Here is a 22,645-nt window from a genome sequence, read left to right as displayed (position 1 = left end):
TCAGGTCAGACCAGATGGTGGGGACCACCCCTCCTTGGCCACATTGCACACTCGACCTGCTCGAGGGAACTGCTGCACCTGAGGGAGTGCCCACCTGCTGCAGCCAGGGCCACACACCTTCAGGGTGCCGGAGAGCCACGGGGGCTTGTGAAAGGGCTCCCCAGATGCTCTTGCCCGAGTGAGCGGTCTGGGGCAGGCAGGCCCTCCTCAACCAAGCTGCTTGTTGCTTGTGCAAGGTAAAGTTAAATTCAAACCCCCAAGCTAATTGCTGTCACAACACCAGCCACAGTAGCAAACGACCTTTTGCAAACCCTGGGAGAGTTCTAGCAGCCTGAGTTCCTGCTTCAGGCTTTGGAGGGAAGAGGATGTTTTAAAAAAGGAAGTGCCTTGGGACAGTGACCCGGAAAATCACATGGTCCTCAGAATTTTTCTCGTATTCTCTGAGGTTAACCTTGCTTGTTAGGTGGTGCAGCTGCAGGGATGAAAACAAGTCGTGCTGTGGGGTGACCCATGTCTCCCTCAGATGCTCCGCTGCAAAGGCTGGAGGCACTCAGGGAGGACAGTGAACGCTGCCTGAAGAATGCGAACCACTGAGATGCAGCTTCCGGCAGCCCCTCATCCAGGGGCTCCAATTCTGTTAAATAATTCCACTCCCCACTGCCGATTGCACCCCAGCACTGGGCCTGGCACTGGTGCAGGGCTTGGGGAATGTGCAGGAAAACAAAACAGATAAAGTCGCCCTTCTCAAGGAGCTCACCTCTCAAGCGGTGATGCCCCGAGACTGCGGTGAGTGAGGTGGTAGACACTGCCAGGGTGGAGGAACTGGGGGCTCAGGAGGGGACTTTTTGCAGAAGAGACATTTGAGCCAGATCTGCATGACCAGAATGGGCGAGGGTGCTCCAGAAGAAAGAACAGCAAAGGCAGAGGCCCTTGGAGTAGCCCAGCACGTCCATGGTGAGGAACAGACAGAGTAGGAGGTTCCAGGTCATGTGGGGCCTCAGGGGCTCTGTTAACTATTACAATATCTGTTTGATATCATATTAGCTCTGCAAAGCAAAGGAAAACTCACACACATACACACACTCTGTTGGTCTCCTTCAGACCTCAGATCAACACCTTTGTCTGGTACTTCATCTTGGGCCTTGGCCAACCTCTTAGGCCTCAGTTCCTGGGGCAGGAGCCTCAAACAGCTCCCCAGACACGTCCTGCCTAGATCTGATCCTTTCCTCTGCTTTTCTGCTGTTGAGACACTTCTCTGTGCAGCTCAGCTCCTCCTGCCAGGTTTCAGTCACTCCTCCCCGGGCTGTTGCTGACATTTATCAGGTTGAAATGCACACCTTGACCCTGCAGACCTGCCCCTTCTTAGTCAGTGTCCTCCCACTCCTCCCTGCATCCCCACTGCCCAGCTCTGACTTGCAGGGGGGAATAAAACAGTTTGCAAGAGCCTTCTTTCACCCCTGCCCTCTTGTAGTCCACCCTCCACAGGATGAGAAACCAATGAGTTTAAGATGCAAACCAAGCAAGACATCCTCTGTTCCACCCTCCTCACCACTGCCTCAGAGACCCTGCCTGCCCCAGCCCTGCCCACCTCACCTCCCAGCACTCTCTCCCTTGTTCAGTGGACTCCGTTCTGTCCCCCTCTCCAGCACAGCCCGGGCGGTCCCATCTCAAGGCCTTAGCACTAGGTGTTCCCTCCCCGTGAAACGCTCTCCCTTACACCTTCACAAGACACTTACCATTCAGGTCTCACGCGTCACTTGCTGACCAGGGGTTTAAAAGCAGTGCCCTCTGCCTCAACCATCTCTTCACCCTATTTATTTTCTTTACACCCCTTTACACTATCTGAAATCATCTCGTTGTTTGGTTGAAGGTCAGTCTCTCCCACAAGGGTGTAAGCCCCGCAAGTCAGGGTCAGGGTCGCTCCGGTTCAGGCTTGTATGCAGTAGGGGTTCAGGCACACATTAGGGGTTCCACCAATGTGCGCTGAACCCACGAGGTCGGGGCATTCCACACACGTGGCGGGGCACGGAAGGGGCCTGGGCGGACCGGGCGCAGCCTGGGCGGCGCCTCCAGCCCCGACCTCCCGCGGTCCCCTCGGCGGCGCGCGCACGGGCAGCGGGGCACCGCGGGCAGCTGGTCGGTGGCGCGGGGGAGGCGGGGGCACGCCCCCTGGGTCCCGCCCCGCGCCTGCCCATTGGCGGCGGCGAAGGGCGGGGAGGGGCGGTGGGCACAGTGACCCCCGCCGGCCGCCGCGCACCCGCCTCCCGCACGCCCGCTCCCGCCGCAGCATGTTGCGGGCCGCTGCCCTCGCCGCCGCAGGCCTCGGGCCCCGCCTGGGCCGCCGCCTCCTCTCGGCCGCCGCCACCCAGGCCGTGCCGGCCCCCAACCAGCAGCCCGAGGTCTTCTACAACCAGGTGAGGCCGCCGGCCCCGGCCCGCCCCGGCCCGCGCTTTGTCCTCTCCGGGGTACGGAGCCCGCCGGCTAGGAAGGCCCTGGGCCTCAGTTTACCCAGCTGGGGCTCGAGGGGTTGGCTACTGTTGTCTTTCCGCACACCGTCCCTTCCCGCGAGCATTTTGGCCCCTTCGCCGCCAGGCCCGGTTCCATCACCCAGCTGTGACTCTGGCTACTTCTGCGTCCGCCGCCGCCGGTTTTCCAGCGCCAACTCTTGGGGTTCCATCCTCCCCCGGGCGTCCTCGGTTTTCGGGCCTCTTAGTCGCCCCGTATCTGCTCAGGGCCTTCACCGTCACCCACCGAGAGGACGCGTCTATCCAAATCCCTCTTTGCGGGAATTTTCCTGTCTTTTCCTTATCTTTTACCCTTTGACTCATGCCTTCGTCCAAGGAAGTCTGAAAGAACAGACAAGGAAGAGGGGAACTTTCCCACCAAAGTTCAGTTGGGGCCAAGGCCTCTCGGCTGCTGCTTCTGCTGGGGATTGGGCAACGGTCGGGGACTTTACCTCGGGGCGCAGTCCCCAAATGGTGTCCGCGCCTTCCAAGGAGCTGGCTTTCTTTGACCAAACCAAGAAGAGCCTTTCCAGGATAACACTGATTCCCAGTGGCCGATTTCTTGCTCAGCCAGGCCTTAGGAATATTCTCTCTTTTGATCTTTGAATTTGAGTAAAGTGCTCGAATTCAGAGAAGGAAATTGGTTATGAAAGAGCTCGTTTTGTTTGTGTAACAAGCGTAGCTGCTGTCCTTCTCCGAGCTTCAGTTTCTTCTCCAAGTGGGAAGGGGGTCAGAGTGTGGGCTCTTGCAGAAGTTACAGCTCCTGGCCTCCGTGCACATGCTTTGCATCTGGCGCCATTCTAACCTTTACCTGTGTTTTGCTGTGGAATCCTTCCCCCAGCCCCGTGAGGTAGGCATTGTGGTTATCCCACTTTACTGGGCGAAGAGACTGAGTGACAGAGAGGTTGAGTGAGTTGCCTAAAGACTGGCAAAAGTTGCGAAATTGCAAACTTTAGGGCAAAGTTGCAAACTCAGTGGCAAAGTTCGGGTTCACATCTAGACTGCCAGGAGGCAGCCACTAACCAGAACATTCCATGGTGCTCTTGATGCAACCCCGGTTGGGAATAGAGGGGTCACTGCTAATGTGGGATGCTGAAGAGCCCGCCCTTAGCTGACTACTTTCAACAGTGGATCCACTTGTCCAGCCCAGAGTTTGGCTGCAAATCTGCACATAGGTGGTGGGTAAAGGCACATCCAGGTGATTTTAAGGAATGTTACAAATGATCATTTTCGAGATAATAAAAACAAAAAGTAAAATAAAATGCTCTTTGCATAACACAAAGCAGCAGCTGCTGCTCTCTTGGTAGGCTGCCTAACCAGGAGTTCTGCTTGAAAGATTTGAACATCAAAAAGATCAAGCAGAAATATTCTCAAGGGAGAGGCGTCAGCACCCTGAGCCTTTGTTACCACAGAATCTAATTAACATGTTCCTCCTTGGTGCTCACGTGGAGGTAGAAATGGTGTCCAAACTTGCATTCGGGCCTGGCGGATAGCTGGAGTCCTGCTCTCCAGATTTAGTGTGGGAGCGTCAATTGGGGGAGTGGAGGGAATTCTCGCTGTGGCTGCTCTGCTTCATCAGATTTTTTGAGATCATCAAAGGAACACTTGTTCACTGTCTAAAAATACAGAGAGTACTGTAAAACTTCCCACATACCCCACCGCACTCCTTCCAAGAAGATTGTTAACTTTGGTGGGAAAGTTCCCCTCTTCCTTGTCTGTTCTTTCAGACTTCCTTGGACGAAGGCATGAGTCAAGTTGCAGACCTTTTCTTTGTGTCTGTGTGAGTCAGAGAGAGAACCAGTGAGTGTGCACCAGGTTTTTTTTTCATAAATGAGATCCTAGCACTTTCTGTTGTCAACCTACAAAAACAGAAACCAGTTTAAGATGCAAAGCGTTTATTTGGGATCAAAGACTCGTAATTTGGGGAGCACAGATTCAGGTAGAAACCCAAACAGTGCCCCAATTACAGGAGATGGGCTCGGGGCTTTTATGGGAAAAGGGGAGGAAGATGAGGTCAGCTGTATTAAAGAAGAGCTCATTGGCGCTAGATGAGGCGTGGCTAGGTTTATACTTCATAGATTGGTTTGAGATTCAGTCATCAGGCAAAAGGCTGGATTTGTATTTCATTGATTGGTTGAAAGTCCAATTTCATCAGTCCTTACGAACAAGATATTCTTGTCCTTACCGACTTCTTGGAATGTTGATGGTTTGGTCCAATTTGGAAGATTCAGAAAACAAGGCAATTCTTCTGAAATGGCTGCTGTGGCTCTATTTTAATATGGCTCCACTCATGTCATCTTTCACACTATTCTGAAGCTCTGTCTCATTGAATAATTTATCCGGATTATCTTTCTAAGTCGCTACCTTCAGATCTGCTTTATTCTTTCCTGAGGTCTGCAAAGCATCCCACCGCGCTGGAAGCGGTCCCTCTTAAAGCTCCTTGGGCTGTTCTCATTGTTGCATCATTGCGAACCCTGCTGGCAAGAATGCCAAGGCCTAATTCCAAAATTTTGTCTCTTACCAGGGGCTCTAGGTGCAAAATAGATCGTATACCTGGACATTTCCTTGAGAGTTATCGGTTCCTTGAAGTTCAGCGAGCTGTCCTGTAGTCTGGAACTGTTGGGACGGCCCTTGAAGTTGCTTCTGCAGACGCTGGGCCTTCTCACCCCAGGGCATTTGGGGGAATGTTGCACTTCAAGCTTGTTGGGTCTCACGTGGATGGGGGGAGGACAGGCAATAGGTCTCCTTCCCACTCTATTTCTTAACCCCACAGAGGCAGAGTGGGGTGGTTGGTCCACCCTCCTGGGGTCCTCTTGCCCCTCCTTGTCCTGGATGGGACTGCAGGGTGGGGTAAACTTCTCTGCTGGTTAAGGAGATTTTAGTTCTCCTTCCCTGACTCACCAGCAGGGACCTGAAGGGGGAGCTGATGATGGCCAGGCTTCCTCAAGATCAACATTTCTCATCCTTGGCGGGTTTCAGGAGCACACCTCTGTCAATGAAACTGACTTCCATTTTTCTTTCTTCTTTTCTTCCCTCCTTGGAGAGTAATTAAGATCTAGAAAGAACTCAAAGGAAAACCCGAGGGCCTGAGGTTTCAGCAGAGTGACCCTCCTGGATGGGGTGTGGCTAATACTTTCACCTTCAGTAGCATCACCACTTCATGTTGGTAGATAACAACAATAATAAGACAAGAATATTGTTAGACACCATTTCACCCTCTGGACTCAGACTGCCTGCAACTCAGTAGTTATCTGCTTTGGCAGGTTACTTGATTCAGCAGACATATCCTCAGCACCCTCACTTCCCATGAACAGACAAGAATTGCTGCCCGTGGGAAGCTTGCATCCTGGAAAGTGGAGACAGACAAATAAGTGAAATGTGTAGTTTGGTGCAAGGTGATTAGTGCTATGGAGAAAAATAAGGGAAGATGGGATATGGAGGGGGGTACATTGATTTAACTCTACCTTAGCTGCCACATCTGTAAAATAGGGTAAAAACTCCATCTGCATCATAGGGTTGCTGTGGGGATGAAGTGGGGTCATCCTTGTACAGCCCTTAGCAAGTGCCTGACTCGTGGCTCCATATTTACTGCAGCCTTAAATAAGAGCTGGGATAGCAGTGATGATGTTGAGCTTACAAGATAATAATTATATGACTCCATTTCATGTGAGTGCTGTTGTAGTTGTAATTTGTCTCCTGAAGGGATGAGCTAGGTTGTGGCAAAGGTGAGTGGGAGTTTGGGGTGAATTAAATTTTCTTCTTTATTCTTAGCCCCTTGGCCACAACACTCAGGAACTAAAGAGAGAACTGATGAAGAGAGAATTAAGAAAGGGTCTCTGGATATAGAATTTTCTCATTACAACAGTAATACATCCTTAGTAGAAAAAGTCAAGCAAGCAGAAGTCTGTGAAGTAGAAACTCACTGGAAACACACAGGCGCGCACAGATGTTCATCGCCACGTAGTTTATATTAGCAAAAACCTAGGAAATCAGCCAGCTTGCCTTCCATGGGGACACAGATGAACAACATATGTTACAGGGATAGGAAGGAAGAATTCGATGCAGGCAGTAGTTACAAGGAATTAGCTGGAGTTGTATGAATGATGGATCTCAAAAACAGAGTTTCAGGGGGAAGATGTCCAGCACACTGTGTGACATGAAACTAATTAAAACCACTCAAAATGAACTTTCCATTCAATGTGGATAGATATATCTCCATATAAGATGTATAAAAATGCTCTGGAAGGAAAATGCACGTGGGCGTGAGGGTGGTGAACGCCAAGGCGGGGCTGCATAGGGAATCTGCTTGTAGGTAGTGATTAAAGGGGACTTGGGCTTTATTTAAATGTTTTATTTCTTTAAAAGTAATTAACCTGTAAGCAAATATAAAAAGAAAGGGACAGTCTTCTGCTATCCCACCCCTGCAGATAATCACTGCTGGCAGGTGATACATACAGAGTAGGAGTTTGATTTCTCTTATTTTCCGGGGAAGATTCTTACGGAATGAGCCAAAATCTGTGTTGGGCTAAGTGGTGGGTTGGGGTGGCTGTGTGCTAAGTGGGTCAAGTGAAATATCCTCATTCTGATCGCACTGGTTTTATTGCTTGTTTAGGAGTTTTAATATCCTTGGTAGAAATAGCAGATTCAGGCAACCCAGAGAATCTGAGGATTCGCTGGCCCTCCCTTGGTTACTTCTGCTCCTAACAGCAGTTGATTATAGGGGAACACAAATGCCGTTCCGTGTCTCCTGCCCGCCCAGAATCTCTGGGAACAGCTGAATTACAGGTGACTGGGTTATAAGTACTGGGCTGTGGTATTGAGAGCAAGTTGAGACCAGATGTGTGTGTTGTGGACATGCATATGTATCCCCTGATCCAATAATTATGATAGTTGATCACTTATGATCGATCAGGCCCTGTGCTGAGGACCTGTACCTACATTTTCAGCTTGCATGCTATAACAACTCTATGAGCCAGGTCTTGTTGTTGTCCCATTTTACAGATGAAGAAACAAGGCTCAGGGAAGTCAAGTTCACATTAAGGAGCAAGTATGAAACCAGGTTTCAGACAGCTCTGTTCAGCTCCAGCATGCCCTTAGCCACATGCTGTGTTGCCTCAGGATCAGGCCCGATGGTCAAAGGCGTAAATATTTATGGGACAATTGGACTGAATATTTGAAATCAGAAGGGATGGGCCATGTTTACATTTGTATTCTTAGCAGCGAGATTAGAATATAATCCCTACTCAGTAAATATTTATTGAAGGCATGAATGGTTGCCATTTATGAAACTAAGTTTACAGTTTTGTGTTCCAGTAGCAGGAATGGGAACCCAGTATTTCCACTCAAAGGGCCTTTTTGTAAAAAATTTGGGAGTTAACTAGAAGGACTGCGGGGACACACACAGAGTGCTGAAACTGGCCAAGGGAAGAGATTGTAGCAAGAGAGATCGCCACAATGTAAGCCCATAGGCACAGTGACAGAGTGAAACCGTGCCTGCCTGCCAGACAGTCCACAGTAGAATCAACCCTGCCACCTTGGAAGTGGTGAAAATCCAGGAATGCAGAACAAGAAAGGCCCTGGGGGATGGGGAGGGGAGGGCTGGGCACAGGTGCCACAGTGTCTCTAGCAAATCTGAGGGAGGTGGCCACCCTTGGCCCTAACCCCACCCTAGCCCAAGGCTTCTACACGATTATCTGGGATGTGTGAACGTGTGTGGCATTCCATGTGCACCTTGAACTTTTCTCCTTGGGATCTTGTAATATGAAAGATAGTACCTGCTTTCTGTTGGATACAAGTTACCTACTGTCACTGAAAAAGCCAGTGCCAGCAGGAGTCCCCCCAGGATAGAACCCACAGCACTTGCTCACTCACCCTTGTCGAAAATAACATATTCCAGGGATGTGGGTTTCCTAGGTAACAGAGTCCTAATTCTTTCATGCATCAAAGCTTGAACTAAAATCTTCCTAGAATGTGTCCTGCTTCCTTAAATCAGAGCCACTGAACATCATTTAACCTTTTACTGGAGACCTTGGGCAGATTATGACTGTCCATTGCCACCGAGTGGAGGTGGCGCTGGAATATGGCTCTGTCCTCACCTTGGTTGGGCCTCCTCCCCGGGCTCCTGCTGTCCTGCTCACAGCTCTGCTGTCCCCGCCCCAGCTTTTTAGCCACTTCATCAAGTTTCTCTTTGCAGTTCGTAATCTGCCAGGGCCTGGAAAACAAGTTGCGCAAGGCAGCCAAGGATCGTGTTATCCGCTAGCTCACCGATTCTAATTTTAATACAGGACTCTGCCCCAGCTTTGCCAAGGTGCATGTCAGAGGTTGTTTGCTGCAGCAGCACTGGTGGGAAAGGTGAAAACTCATCCTAAAAGTGCATTTTTGGGAACTGGTTAGGTAAGCTGTCGTCTCTTCCCATGGAGCAGTGCTATTTTGCTTAAAATAACAAGGCGGACCTGCCAGTGGAATAACGTCCAAGGGAAACTGTTACTGAGAAAAGCAAGATGTGAAATGCAGTCCATGATCTCCACTAGAATGGACACACCCCGCGTCTGTGCCGTTCCCCCCAGGACCCCAGCACTAGCGCTGTTTCTGGCACACAGGAGGCACAGAATCCAGAGCCCCCTCTGCTCTCCCCTCCCCCTCCCCCTGTTGCCATGGGGTCCCTTTCAGTCCCCTCTGTCCCTGAGCTCTCCATGAGGTCCCTGCTGTGGCGCAACTGACGCTGCGGGCTGTTCCTCACTGTTGCCTGTGTGTTTCTGTCTCACTCTGTTGGTCTGCCTGTTGGTTGTGTCCCTCCTCCCCAGGACTTTTGCTCAAGGATCCGGGACTCTGCGGGTTTACTCAGTGCCCGGCAGGGTGATGGCTCTCAGTTAAAGCTTATCAGCTGCATGGGTGAGTGAATCCAAATTTTAGAGAATGAATATTTATTAAAAAATAGAGAAAACGGAGCATTTTGATGGAAAAGCTCCATGAGTTTTGCCAACAGTCCAGATTGAAAGCATCAACTCCTGATGTTGCTCTGCTTCTAGAAACTATAAGGAGCAAGTGTGAGTTGGGAGGAACCCCCCTGCCAGGTGACCAATGTCAGCATGTTATGTAAGTTGGGCTTTGGGTTTCAGGCCAGGAGGTTATGAATTACGTGGCCTGGAGTCTGTCCTTGTGTTTATTCAAGAGAAGTTGCTGTGAAACCACCCTCGCTTGAAGCAGAACTTCAGCAGAGGCTCCGTATGAGAACAGTGCCCACCCCAGCCCCCTCCCCGAACCTGAGGGAAAGAGGGGAGACTGCTGAAGTGTGGCTGTAAGAGAAGGGAAACGGGCGCTCCCGGTTCCTGCGTCAGCCAACCCAGCCGGACCAGCCGAGAAGGGAGGACGGATTGTTGAAGTTCAACAGTGGAGAGTGACTCAGCGAATTCAGGGCTTTGGAAGGCAGATGGATGCCAGGAGTGGGCTTCTCAGGGTCCTGGTCTAAGGGCAGCAGGACAGTGTGGGCACTGCCCAGGGAACTAGGGGTGAGGCCAGCGGGAATTTAGCCAGACTGGCCCATTTCTCGGCTTCATACTTCCTGATCCTTGCAAAAGAAGAAAACGTTTCCGGCACAAACTAATTTAGTGTGCTGCTTGCAGAGAACAGCACAGAAAGAGGCCTACAGACCCACCTGGTCCTTGCTCCTAAAAATCTGTGACCCGAGAGAGCCACGGGAGCTAGAATGAGGTAGCTGTGGCTGGGAGACCCACTGTGTGTGGGGTCCTAGCGTAGGAACTCGACACTCCTTGTTGCATTTAATCCTTACATCAGCCCCCAGACATATTATCCCCAGAGACCACTGAAGCATCTGGAAGCGAAGGGATTGGCCCAAGGTCACAGCCTGTGAGGGTGGAACTGGGACTCGAACCCAAGTCTGTCTGGCTTAGAGGTTGGTGCTTTTTACAGCACCCAGAATAAAATCTCAAAATCAAACCTGCAGTAGGGCTGTAAGTAAACCATAAAGATGGAGATTAGGAAACAAGAGTTCTGACCTCCCAGAAGCCTGGCCTGGGCTCTGACTGGAGGCTGGAGTTAGAGGAAGAACCGGCCAAAGAGCACAGGCCTTGGAGTTCCAAAGAACTGGGTTCAAATCTGGGCTCTGCCCTCACTGCTGTGTGACCTTCAGCAAGCGGCTTGACCTCTCTGTGCCTCAGTGTCCTCCTCTGTGAAGAGGAGAGGATGAAGCTCACCTTCTAGGTTTGCTAGGGGAGGTTTAAATGGGAATAATCCAAGTACATAAAGCTCCTGGTACAGGGGATGCCACATCACGAGTAGCTAGTAAATATGGCCATTTCCATCACATGCAGGTGGCTGGGTGGACCGTCCTGGTCAGCAGCGGGGGAGGGGGTTGGAGGGAACAGTACAAGACCAGCAGACTCACCCCCACCCAGCGGCCTGCCTCTCCTCTGTATGCTCCCTAACCTCCTCACCTCAAGGCTTCAGTGAGGCCGCCAGGTGTGAGGCTGGGAACCCGAGCCTCTGCTCAGGGTGGCCGTGGGGACAGATGCTCAGCAGATGGTGGTGGAGTGTGTGCCAAGCCCTGCTCCCTCCTCCACGGGTGTCATCTCTGCTCCTCCCCACAAGCTTCCCCCACCCCGCCCCCGCCCCCGCCCCACATTCGCCAGCAGGAGGAGGCTGATTCTCGAAGAGGGCAGCACCTGTGCAGCTCAGCCAGGCTATGGCCGAGTCGAGCTTGAACTTAGGGCCACCTGGCTTCCAGCCTGAACTCTTGGCTACGCCTGTTCCCCAGACTGGGCACTAGCCATCACCCACTTCCCAGCCCCTCCCAGCCCTCTAGAAAGAAGAAACAAAAGTTATTTTGCTAAAGTTTAATCAACTGACTAAAGTGAAACTACACAAACATCTTGCAAGGAATCTGGCTGATGTTTACCCACTTTCTCCTGCTAAATGCCAAAAGCCTTTTACTGTAGGTGCACAGCTGCGGATTCTGCTGCAATGGTGGGGTAGGGCTTGCTCCAAAATACCAAATCTGAGCCTGGGAAGGTGACCCCTGGTAGACCGTTTCCTGGCTGGCACCGTCACCCACCTGGTCCTCACCATGGTCGCCATAGCAACTAGTCCGTGCGAGGCTTGGCGCAGACACTTGGAACCCTCAAATGGCCCTTGATGAGGGAGTACATCGTGAGTCCCACCTCACAGATGAGGGAATGAAGGTGGGGAGGTGAAGTGCCTTGCCCCATGTGACACAACTAGGAGCAAAAGAGCCCGGATTCATCCGGATTCTTGTCTCAAGCCCTGCTCTTGACCACTGAGCCAGGCCAGCCCTCCCTGCACCCTGCTGACTGACCCTGAAATCTTGGCCCTGGCAGGAGCCGAGCTCCGGGCGTTGCTTGGTGGCTTGGTCTCGTTTATGGTCCCTGGCTCTGGCCCAGAGTGACGGAGACGACTCCCCTGGGTCCTAAGCCACAGCCAGGCTATGTTGGGATGCTGGGGCTAAAGAGAGCCCTTGAAGGAAGGCAGAGAGTGGCCTTGGACAGCCCTGGTGAAGGGACCAAAGCTCCCCGCAGCCCCAGAGCAGCTTCCCCAGCCTGGAGGGAGCAGCTTGCTGTGAAATTTCTTCTCTGTGCTCTAAGGCCGTCACTGGCTCTTAGGAGCAGAGAGTGAACTTTACACTTATAAGCAGCTCTGGGTGAGGACCCTTTCTCTGAGTGAATGAAGAGGCTTCTTTCTCCCTGATAGTGGCCTCATTAAACCAGGATACAGTCTCTCCCCAGACTTGGTCGCTGTTAATCCTCAGAACAGCAACAACAGTGAATGCCAGCAGGCCCTGAACTGAGGGCTTCACAGGACCCACCCTCCTCTCTGACTTCATCTTCTAGTACTTCCTTCCTGGTTCACCAGTAACTGTGGCTGCCTTGTTTTTCTCAACTCACCAGACTTATTCCTGCCCCAGGACCTTTGCACTTGCTATTCCTGCTGCCTGGACTGCTTGTCCTCCTCCTATTCCTGTGGCTGGCTCCTTTTCACCATTCAGGGCTCAAGTCAAATGTCTGCTCTGCAGAGAGGCCCTCCCTGACCATCCCAGCTAAAGTTCTCCATCCTCCCCTTGTTTATACTCTCTCTGGACCCTGTTTTTCTCCCTTTGCACGTATGACTGCAGTCTGAGGTTGCCTTGTATATCTGATTGCTTCCTTATTTTCTGTGCCTACCAGAATGCCAACTCCATGAGAGAAAGGTCCTTGTTGGGTTTGGTTTCCACTGTGTCCTCAGCCCTAGAACAGTGCCTGGCCCATGGCAGGGATGCACTAAATGTTTGCTGAATGGCTGAAAGAGTCATCTGACTTGGTTCTCACAATGGCCCTGTGTAGCAGTGTGGCAGAGGAGCCCGAGAAGAGATGGGGGCTCGCTCCCCACTCTGTGATTGGGCCTTGGGCTGGACTCATCTTGACCAAGGGAATTTGGTGGTGGAAATGAGGCCACATGACTTTCGAAGCTAGCTCTCTTAAGACTTCCAGTTCTGCCTGAGTCTCCTGGAACACTCGGGGAAGCCACTGTCATGTGAGAAGTCTGACTAGCCTGAGTTCGCCATGAGACAGAGCCCAAGCAAGCCGTGTGGTGCCAGACATGAGTGACGAAGCCATTTTGTATATCCAGTCCCAGGCACCCTCTTTCTGCAACTACTGAGGAAGCCCAGGCGAGCCCTGCTCGGCTGAGCCCCATCAGTGAACACAATGGCGAGAGAGTATAATAAAGCCTTTCAAGCCACCAAGTTTTGAGCTGACGTTACACAGCAATAGATATAGATGACTGATAAGGCAGAAACATTCTATTCATTTTTCAGGTCAGAGAAACCAAGGCAATGAAAGGTCAGATGACTTACCCAAGGTCACTTGGCAGAGAGGGCACTCCAGCTCAGATAGTCTCCAAGGCCTGTGCTTTTTTTTTTTCCCTCTTTATTTTATTTTATTTTTATTGAGTTCATAATAGTTTACATCAACATGAGATTTCAGTTGTACATTATTTCTTGACTGTCACCACATAAGTGCTCCCCTTCACCCCCTGAGCCCACCCACCATCCCCCTTCCCATGGTAACCACTGAACTGTTTTCTTTGTCCATGTATTTGTTTGTATTCCACATATGAGTGAAATCATCTGGTGTCTGTCTTTCTCAGACTGGCTTATTTCACTTAGCATAATTCCCTCCAGGTCGTTCCATGTTATTGCAAACGGGATGAATTTGTCTTGCCTTGTCTTTTTTTTTTGAGGAAGATTAGCCCTGAGCTACCATCCGTGCCCGTCTTCCTCTACTTTATATGTGGGACACCTACCACAGCATGGCTTGCCAAGCAGTGCCATGTCTGCACCCGGGATCCAAACTGGCGAACCCCGGGCTGCCGAAGCGGAACGTGCACACTTAACCACTGTGCCACCAGGCCAGCCCCGAATTTGTCTTTTCTTATGGTTGAGTAGTATTTCATTGTATGTATATACCACATCTTCTTTATCCAATCATCAGTCGATGGGCACTTGGATTGTTTCCATGTCTTGGCTATTGTGAATAGTGCTACAGTGAACATAGCGGTGTATATGTTACTTTGGATTGTTGATTTCAAGGTGTTTGGGTAGATACCCGGTAGTGGGATAGCTGGGTCATATGGTAGTTCTATTTTTAGTTTTTTGAGGAATCTCCATACTGTTTTCCATAGTGGCTGCACCAGTTTGCATTCCGACCAGCAGTGGATGAGGGTTCCCTTCTCTCCACACCCTCTCCAGCATGTGTTATTTTTAGTCTTAGTGATTGTAGCCATTTTAACAGGTGTAAGGTGGTATCTTAGTGTAGTTTTGATTTGCATTTCCCTGATGATTAGTGATGTTGAACATCTTTTCATGTGTTTATTGGCCATCTATGTATCTTCTTTGGAAAAATGTCTGGTCCTCTCCTCTGCCCACTTTTTGATCAGGTTGTCTTTTTTTTATTGTTCAGTTGTGTGAGTTCCTTATATATTATGGAGAATACCCTCTTTTCAGATATATGATTTGCAAATATTTTCTCCCAGTTGGCGGGTTGTCTCTTTGTTTTGCTTCTAGTTTCTTTTGCCTTGCAGAAGCTAATTAATTTGATGAATTCCCACTTGTTTATTTTTCCTTTTGTTTCCCTTGTCTGAGAGGACATGGTATTTGAGAAGATCCTTTTTTTAGTTCGATGTCGAAGAGTATACTACTGATATTATCTATAGTTTCAGGACGTAGCTTCAAGTTTTTGATCCATTTTGAGTTTATTTTTGTCTATGGCATGAGATAGTGGTCTACCTTCCTTCTTTTGCGTGTGGCTGTCCAGTTTTCCCAACACCATTTATTGAAGAGACTATCTTTTTCCATTGTGTGTTCTTGGCACTTTGTTGAAGACTAGCTGACCGTAGATGTGTGGTTTTATTTCTGGGCTTTCAGTTCTGTTCCATTTATCTGTGTGCCTGTTCTTGTACCAGTACCATGCCGTTTTGATCACTATGGCTTTATAGTACATTTTTAAGTCAGGGATTGCGATACCTCCAGCTTTGTTCTTTTTTTCTCAGGATTGCCTTGACAATTCGGGATCTCTGATTGCCCCATACGGATTTTAGGATTCTTTGCTCTATTTCCACGAAGAATGTCATTGGGATTCTGATTAGGATTGCATTGAATCTGTAGATTGCTTTGGGTAGTATGGACATTTTAACTATGTTTATTCTTCCAATCCATGAGCAAGGAATCTCTTTCCGTCTCTTTATGTCATTATTAATTTCTTTCAGTAATGTCTTACAGTTTTCTTTTGTTTGCTATTAGCTTGGAGTATTGTCTTCCACCCCTTCACTCTGAGCCTGTGTTTGTCATTGGAGCTGAGAAGTGTTTCCTGGAGGCAGCAAATTGTTGGGTCTTGTTCTTTAATCCATCTCGCCACTCTGTGACTTTTTATTGGAGAATTCAATCCATTTATGTTTAGGGTGATTACTGATGTATAAGGGCTTAATGCTGTCATTATATCACTCTTTTTCTGGTTTTCCTGCATTTCCTTTGTTTCTCGTCCTGTGTTTTTTGGTCTACCCATTGAATTATGTAGTTTTTTATGATTGTGTTTCTTTGTCTTTTCCTTATTTATTTTTTGTTTCTGTTCTGCTTTTCTGTTTAGTGGTTACCCTGAGGTTTCTATTTAGAGTCTCGTGTATAAGATAGTCCATTTTCTGATGGCTTCTTATTTCCTTAGTCTAAACCGATTCAGTCCCTTTCCTCCTCCCCTCCTAAGTTGTTTTTCTCATATCTTATTGCAACTTGTGTTGTGAGTTTGTGGTTAAAGTGACAAAATTGTTTTTGTTTTTGGTGTTTTCCTTCCCTTTAGCTTAATGCTATAGTTGAATATTTGCTATCCTATTCTGATTCTGTCTACCTATTTATCTCCTTACTCTGTGTTTTGTGACCCCTTTCTCCCTTTTTCTTTTTTCAGGTACGAGGGCCTTCTTGAGGATTTCTTGTAGGGGAGGTCTTGTGGCTACAAAGTCCCTTAGCTTTTGTTTGTCTGGGAAAGATTTAATTTCTCCCTCATATCTAAAGGGTATTTTTGCTGGATAGAGTATTCTTGGCTGAAGATTCTTGTCTTTTTAAGTTTTGAATATGTTGTTCCATTCTCTCCTAGCTTGTAAGGTTTCTGCAGAGAAATCCGCTGAAAGCCTGATAGAGGTTCCTTTGTAGGTTATTTTCTTCTGCCTCGCTGCCCTGAGTATTCTTTCTTTGTCATCCATTTTTGCCAGTTTTACTACTATATGCCTTACAGTGGGTCTATTTACATTGACAAATCTAGGAGATTTGAAAGCTTCTTCCACACATATTTCCCTAGATTTGGGAGGTTCTTTGCTGTTATTTCTTTGAACATGCTTTCTGCTCCATTCTCCTTCTCTTCACCTTCTTGAATACCTATAATTCTTATGTTGCATTTCCTCATTGAGTTGGATATTTCTCAGAGACTTTCTTCATTTCTTTTTAGTCTTAGTTCTCTCTTCTCCTCTGTCTGGAGCATTTCAACATGTCTATCTTCGATTATGCTGATACGCTCCTCTATGGTGTCCACTTGAGCATTAAGGGAATCCGTATTTTGTTTTCTCTCTTCCATTGTGTCTTTCATCTCTAATATTTCTCAATGATTCTTCTTTATAGTTTCAATCTCTTTTGTGAAGTAGCTCCTGAACTCGTTGAATTGTTTCTCTACATTCTCTTTTACCTCGTTGAATTTTTTGATGATAGCTATTTTGAACTCATTGTCATTTAGCTTACGTATTTCTGTGTCCTCAGGACTGAGTTCTGGGTGCTTGAGTTTTCTCTCTGCTCTGGAGATTTGATGTGGTGCCTGATGTTGGAAGGTCGGGGCTTTCTCATTTCTGATGTTATTCGGTTGCAGTTGCTGCCTGTTGCCACTGGATGGGGGTCAAAAACTGCGTATTCTGAGCCCTCCACCTGGATGGGGGCTGGAGCTGCACTGAGCGGGTGGGAGGAGGGGTGCTTTCTCCTGCGTGCTCTCTGGGATTTCTCACTCTGCTCTTGCTCTCTGGTCTCTTGGCTTGATGAGGTCACCTTGTGCAAAAGCTTTCGCCCGTTAGAGGGCTTCCCTCTAGGCTGCAAGGGCCTGTGGGAGTCCTGGGTGATTCTGCAAATGAACGTCCCCTCCCCTGCTCCTTCCCTCACGGATCCTCCAGCAGCAGCGACTGCAGTCTTTAGGGGTGCGAGTGAAGTTCTCTCTTATCCCATTCCAGCTCCTCCTAGGGGGGCTCCAGCCTCTCCACCCTCTGTCGTGTGGCTGCGTGTCTCTCCGAGGTTTTTGTGTTGTTAGGATATCTTCTGTTGGAGTATGGATGTCCCTTTTTGTTGTATGTTGGAGGGGAGAGAGTCCTGGGCAAGTTCACTCTGCCATGATGCTGACATCACTCTCGAAGGCCTGTGCTTTTAACCTGTAGGCCATATCACTCTGAAGATAATTCATATTTGTACTGATTTTTTTTTTTTTTTTACATTGCTGGTGGTTGGTACTGCATTGAGAGCTGGTCCTGAGAACTTTCTTCCTTCTCCTTGTAGATCTTCATAAACAATGAGTGGCACGACGCTGTCAGCAAGAAAACATTCCCCACCGTCAATCCGTCTACTGGGGAAGTCATCTGTCAGGTAGCAGCAGGCGACAAGGTGAGAACTTGTGACTTTCTTTGGGGCAGGGCTGAGCCTGGTAGAGGTGGGCAAAGAGGGTTTCATTTTTCACCTTGTATGTTTTTGTATGGTTGAAACTTTACCATGTGTGTATTGCTTTCACAACTAAAAAATGCCAAGTCGGGGCCGGCCCAGTGGCGCAGCGGTTAAGTGCACACGTTCCGCTTTGGTGGCCCAGGGTCCGCCGGTTCAGATCCAGGGTGAGGACATGGCACTGCTTGGCATGCCATGCTGTGGTAGGCATCCCATATATAAAGTAGAGGAAGATGGGCACAGATGTTAGCTCAGGGCCAGTCTTCCTCAGCAAAAAGGGGAGGATTGGCAGCAGTTAGCTCAGGGCTAATCTTCCTCAAAAAAAAAAAAAAAAAAAAGCCAAGTAACATTTTTGAGTAAATGAATCAATAGAAACTCTTCTTTGCAGACAAAAGTGCTAGATTATACCTGGATTCAATACTTCATATAGGTTTGGAATTGTAGATGTGGAATTGAATTTGAGGACATCCAATCCCACCTCTCCTTTCCAGACCTGGAAGTTGAAGGTCAGAGAAGGGAGGTGCACAGCAAGATGGAAATCTTGTTGAGCAGAATTTGGGTTGCCTGAATCTAGCTTTGCTGTTGGTAGCATATTTTGTTTGAATTCTATATACTTGTAGTAATTAAAAAATAGTAATTTTAAAGTCTAAAAATTAGACTTTTAGTAAAAATATATTTTTTTAAATAGAAAAGGTATTAAAAATACTCCAGGAATGCCTCCTGCCCTCTGCTTTAAGACAGTCTTCTGTATTCATGAATAAGGCCTCATTTCCTTTGCTAAAAGCAAATGTGAATACTTTTCTGGCTTACTGGGTAGTCTGATGGGAAATGTGCTTAACATTAATGAGAACCATGCTCCTCACCTCCTGGTGCCCATCTCTCTATATGAAACATGCTAGCTGCGCTGATTTTACTGCTTCCCCAAGGAAAGGGAAGCTGGTTTAGTCTGCTTTCATTGGAAATTGCTGGTCGTCTTAGAAGGAATGGTTAAGTTTGTGGGGCTTGCTTTCTTAGGAAAAGAGGAAAATGGTCAAATTTTAAGCATTGACCCCTGAGTACCTCTCCCCCCAGAGCTCTGTGGGGGATTTTGAAATGAAAATACAGAAATGGAAATAGTCAGGGTCCTCATTCCCACCGGGACTCCTGGAAGGGAGAGTCTCAAGCTCATCAGGTGCAGCCTTGGAGGTTGGGAAGGACTGTTGGGGGCAGGTTCTGACACAGGCATTGACTGAAGCCCTTGTGGGTGCATTTGGCAGTGGGGTGGGTGGTATTTGGAGGTGTTTATTGTTCAGAAGCCCTGAGCTGCCTCAGTGCGTGTTTTCCAGGAAGATGTGGACAGGGCAGTGAAGGCTGCCCGGGCTGCCTTTCAGCTGGGCTCGCCCTGGCGCCGCATGGATGCATCTGACAGGGGCCGGCTGCTGAACCGCTTGGCTGATCTGATTGAACGGGACCGGACCTACCTGGCAGTGAGTTCTCAGCCCTCTCCCCTCTCAGCCCACATGGCAAATGGAGTCAGAGCATCCCATGGACCGCCAGGAAGGGGCAGCATTGCTGACAAGGAACTAGTCAGAATGGCATAGGATGGACATCTTTGGGGTACACCCCTGCACCAACCAGACTAGCCTCTTGGTGTCTCCTTTGATGCACTGGGTTTGGCTGAGAAAGGAGGAGACTGAGGGGAAAGAAGGGAGCCACGATGGGAAGCCTTCTAGGGAAAGATTCCTGCCACCCCCTCCCCGCCCCCCCATAGACCCCTCTCTCTCAGCCCCTCTGAGTGTAGGCCTTTTCCCTGGCTGCCAGTGGCAAAAGGGACCAGAAAGCAATACCCTCTCCTGTGTCCAATCCATTCTGCACATAGCAGCCAGAGTCAACCTTCTAGAAGGCAAATTATACCGTGGCAGTCTACTCTTAAGCCTTCCATGGCATCCTGCACCCTAGGATGAAGTCCTGTTTCCTCCGCATGGTCTGTAAGGCCCTGCCTGGTCTGGCCTCATCTCCCAACTCCTGCTGGACACACCTCAGCTCAACAGCCTGCCTTCAACTTTGTGACTGCCCAGCTTCTTTGAGCACCAGGGCCTTTGCACATAGTGTTCCCTCTGCCTGGAGTGCTCGTCCCTTTGTCACCATTTGTGCCTTCCCTTTGCCTAGTTACCTCCTACATAGCCTTCTAGTTTTAGCTAAAGGGGGGCTTCTCAGTGTAGAGTTTCTCTGACTGGGTTGGGCACTTTCTGGCTCTCTTAACATTTGTGATCAATGTTCGTGTCCGTCTCCACTGGGTCTGTGCTCTGTAGGTTCCATGTTCCTCTCTCTATTCCCGGCACCTGGATTGAACCTAGAACAGCAGCTCAAAAACAATGTGTTTGCAAAATGACTGAATGAGAAGCTAGTACATCATTCTTCCCACCTCTGGAGAGGGAGGGGCAATGGCCCAGAAATGCCTCAACATTCAGGGACACAGAGTGGTCACCAGCCCTCCTCAGTCCACACTGAGGCTCTGTGGTGCTTGTCCAGCCCCCGTTTGCTTTGATTCCTTCCTGGACCAGCGTGTCTGCGCTGATCTTGTTCTCTTTTCACAGGCCTTGGAGACCCTGGATAATGGCAAGCCCTACGTCATCTCTTACCTGGTGGATTTGGACATGGTCCTCAAATGTCTCCGGTATGGGCTCAGGCTTCCTGTTCTCTGTTCTGGCCCTGCCAAAGGGGACAGGGTATTGCTGGGGAGGAAGAAACAGAATAATGTAAAAAGATCACAGGAGTTGGAGAAACGTGTACTATATTAGACTCCATCTCATGGGGTAACCCCTCAATACCAAAATTGTAATTTAGTCATAAACATTTTCTCTTTCTTCTTGAGTTAGTTTTGTTATTTGTTAGTTGGAATTTGTCCATATCATTTAGGTTATATAATTTGTTGGCTCCAATTTTTATCTGTGGAAGGTCGGTTGTAACCTACTGTCATTTCTGATTTTAGTTATTTGTGTCCTCTCTCTTTTTCCCTTAGTCTAGCTAAAGGTTTATCAATTTTATGAATGTTTTCAAAGAACCAACTTTTAGTTTTGTTTATTATCTCTATTGTTTTTCTATTCTCCACTTCATATGTCTCTGCTCTAATCTTTATTTCCTTCCTCTTGCTAGCTTTGGGTGTAGTTTAATCATAAACATTTTACTGACCAAGAAATATAAGATGACGAGTAAGAGCTTTGTCACAGCCCTTTGGGTTGCCAGTAACAGAGACTGAGCGTAATTTGGGCAATACAGAGAGTTGGGGGTCTTAAATCCAGAAGGCCACTGAGCCTCCGCTGGCCACCCCCACCGCTTGCCTTTGTTCTGCTCTTGACTGCCTTCGGAAGCTGGCTGCCCCACATCTGGGCTTGCTTCTGTGTGTGATTCCAGCCAGACTGAACTGCAGTCCCTGAGTCCTGAGGCCAGATTCCTGGGGGAGGGACCTGATGGGCTGGCCTTGAGTCTGACCAGCTGTGGTCCGGCTGGATTAATCATTGTGCACATAGTGGCTGCTCCCCCTGTGACCATGTGAATGGAGATGGAGGGGAAGAAGCAGTGCCAGAACAGTAGGAATTGGACAACAGAACAGTAGTTATCTCCCACCAGGGCAGTCATGTCTCCCAAGGGACAGTGGGCAGTGTCTGGAGACATTTTTGATTGTTACCACTGTGGGGGGGAGGGGCACTACGGGCATCTAATGCATAGAGGCCAGGGCTGCTGCTGAACATCCTACACTGGAGAGGACAGCACCCACAGCAAAGAATTTCCCAGCCCCAAAGGATAGACGTGCCAAGTCGAGAACACTCTGCAAGGACGCCCCAGAGCAGCAGCCTGGTGAATCTCAGGCAGAGCCCCACTCCTTCTTGAGTTTTAGCCATATGCCTTTGTGCTGATTATATAACTATTCAGAGGCGTGTAAAATACATGTAAATCAGACCTGGGAGGAAGGGAGCAGCGATGCCTTAATTTGTACAGATTGGCAGCTCCTTGGCTATTTTTCTCCCCAGGTCCATAAACCTGTGTTCAAACCCAGGTCAGCTTTGGTCTCAGGGTACCCTTGCCAGACACACTCATTTCAGAAATCTTTCTGTTACCCTACATGTTCCATCTTTCCCCATCTTTCATTTTTCCTACTTCCCTAAAAACCATTATGTAGTATAAACACACGGCTGTTTTGTTGTCCCCAGCTCTAATTTGCTGTGCTTCTCTGTCACTAGTGTCCCTGTGTGTCTAGAGAGCTGGGGCCCAGTCGAGGATTTGTTTCTGGTGACTGTTACTCAGTCTTAGCACAGTGCTCTGTGCACAGGACGTGCCGACTGTTAGACAGGTTTGCACTTTTCTACCAGATGTGATCCATGGTCCTCAGATGTAGTCTGTGGTGCTGGGCTGGTACAACAATTGCAGTTTAATACTCTGGATGTTTATTAAAAATATCGATTCCTGGGCCTCTGCCCCAGAGAAGATTGAGTAGGTCGGCGGTGGGTGCCTGGAATTTGGTGTTCTTTATGAGCACCCCAGGTGATTCTGAGGCTTAGAGTTTAGCTACCCAGAGTGGATTCTTGTGACCCTAGCACTTAAGTCTCTCTGGGAACAAGCCAAGAATAAGGGCAATTATCAGAAAGCCCCAATTGGACTAGTTTGAGTCTTCTCTTTCTGCTAGGGTTTATAGGGCTCACTGACAGTCATTGATTGAGCTTGGATTTTTTTTTTTTAAGTTATTATGCTGGCTGGGCCGATAAGTACCATGGGAAAACCATTCCCATCGATGGGGACTTCTTCAGCTACACCCGCCATGAACCTGTGGGGGTGTGTGGGCAGATCATTCCGGTGAGTGTTAGTCTCATAATAAACAAGTGAAGGTTTATCGTGATTGCCATGAGATGCAGCGATCACGGAC

At 48.8% G+C, this 22,645-nt stretch overlaps 1 protein-coding gene and 1 long non-coding RNA gene across 2 annotated transcripts in view; one reads left to right on the top strand and one right to left on the bottom strand.

Annotated features, from left to right (window-relative positions):
* The first annotated feature begins 2,255 nt into the window (after window positions 1–2,255).
* The window catches only part of ALDH2 (aldehyde dehydrogenase 2 family member), a 31,613-nt gene continuing 11,223 nt past the window's right edge, over window positions 2,256–22,645 (top strand). Inside the window, 5 exon segments of the mRNA NM_001434687.1 lie at window positions 2,256–2,414; window positions 17,587–17,691; window positions 19,071–19,211; window positions 20,322–20,401; window positions 22,464–22,575. Of these exon segments, the coding sequence (NP_001421616.1) occupies window positions 2,289–2,414; window positions 17,587–17,691; window positions 19,071–19,211; window positions 20,322–20,401; window positions 22,464–22,575 (564 nt within the window). The 5' untranslated portion in view covers window positions 2,256–2,288.
* LOC138915206 (uncharacterized) lies at window positions 4,383–11,078 on the bottom strand. The gene is made up of 3 exons (XR_011420817.1): window positions 10,958–11,078; window positions 8,600–8,715; window positions 4,383–5,850 (listed from the first exon to the last, which is right to left on the bottom strand). It is a non-coding gene; the product is annotated as an uncharacterized lncRNA (long non-coding RNA).

This window comes from Equus caballus, chromosome 8 (genome assembly GCF_041296265.1).
Source record: "Equus caballus isolate H_3958 breed thoroughbred chromosome 8, TB-T2T, whole genome shotgun sequence".
Classification (NCBI taxonomy): domain Eukaryota; kingdom Metazoa; phylum Chordata; class Mammalia; order Perissodactyla; family Equidae; genus Equus; species Equus caballus.
The sequence above is the reverse complement of the archived record's forward strand: the minus strand, read 5'-3'. Positions and strand labels throughout refer to the sequence as shown.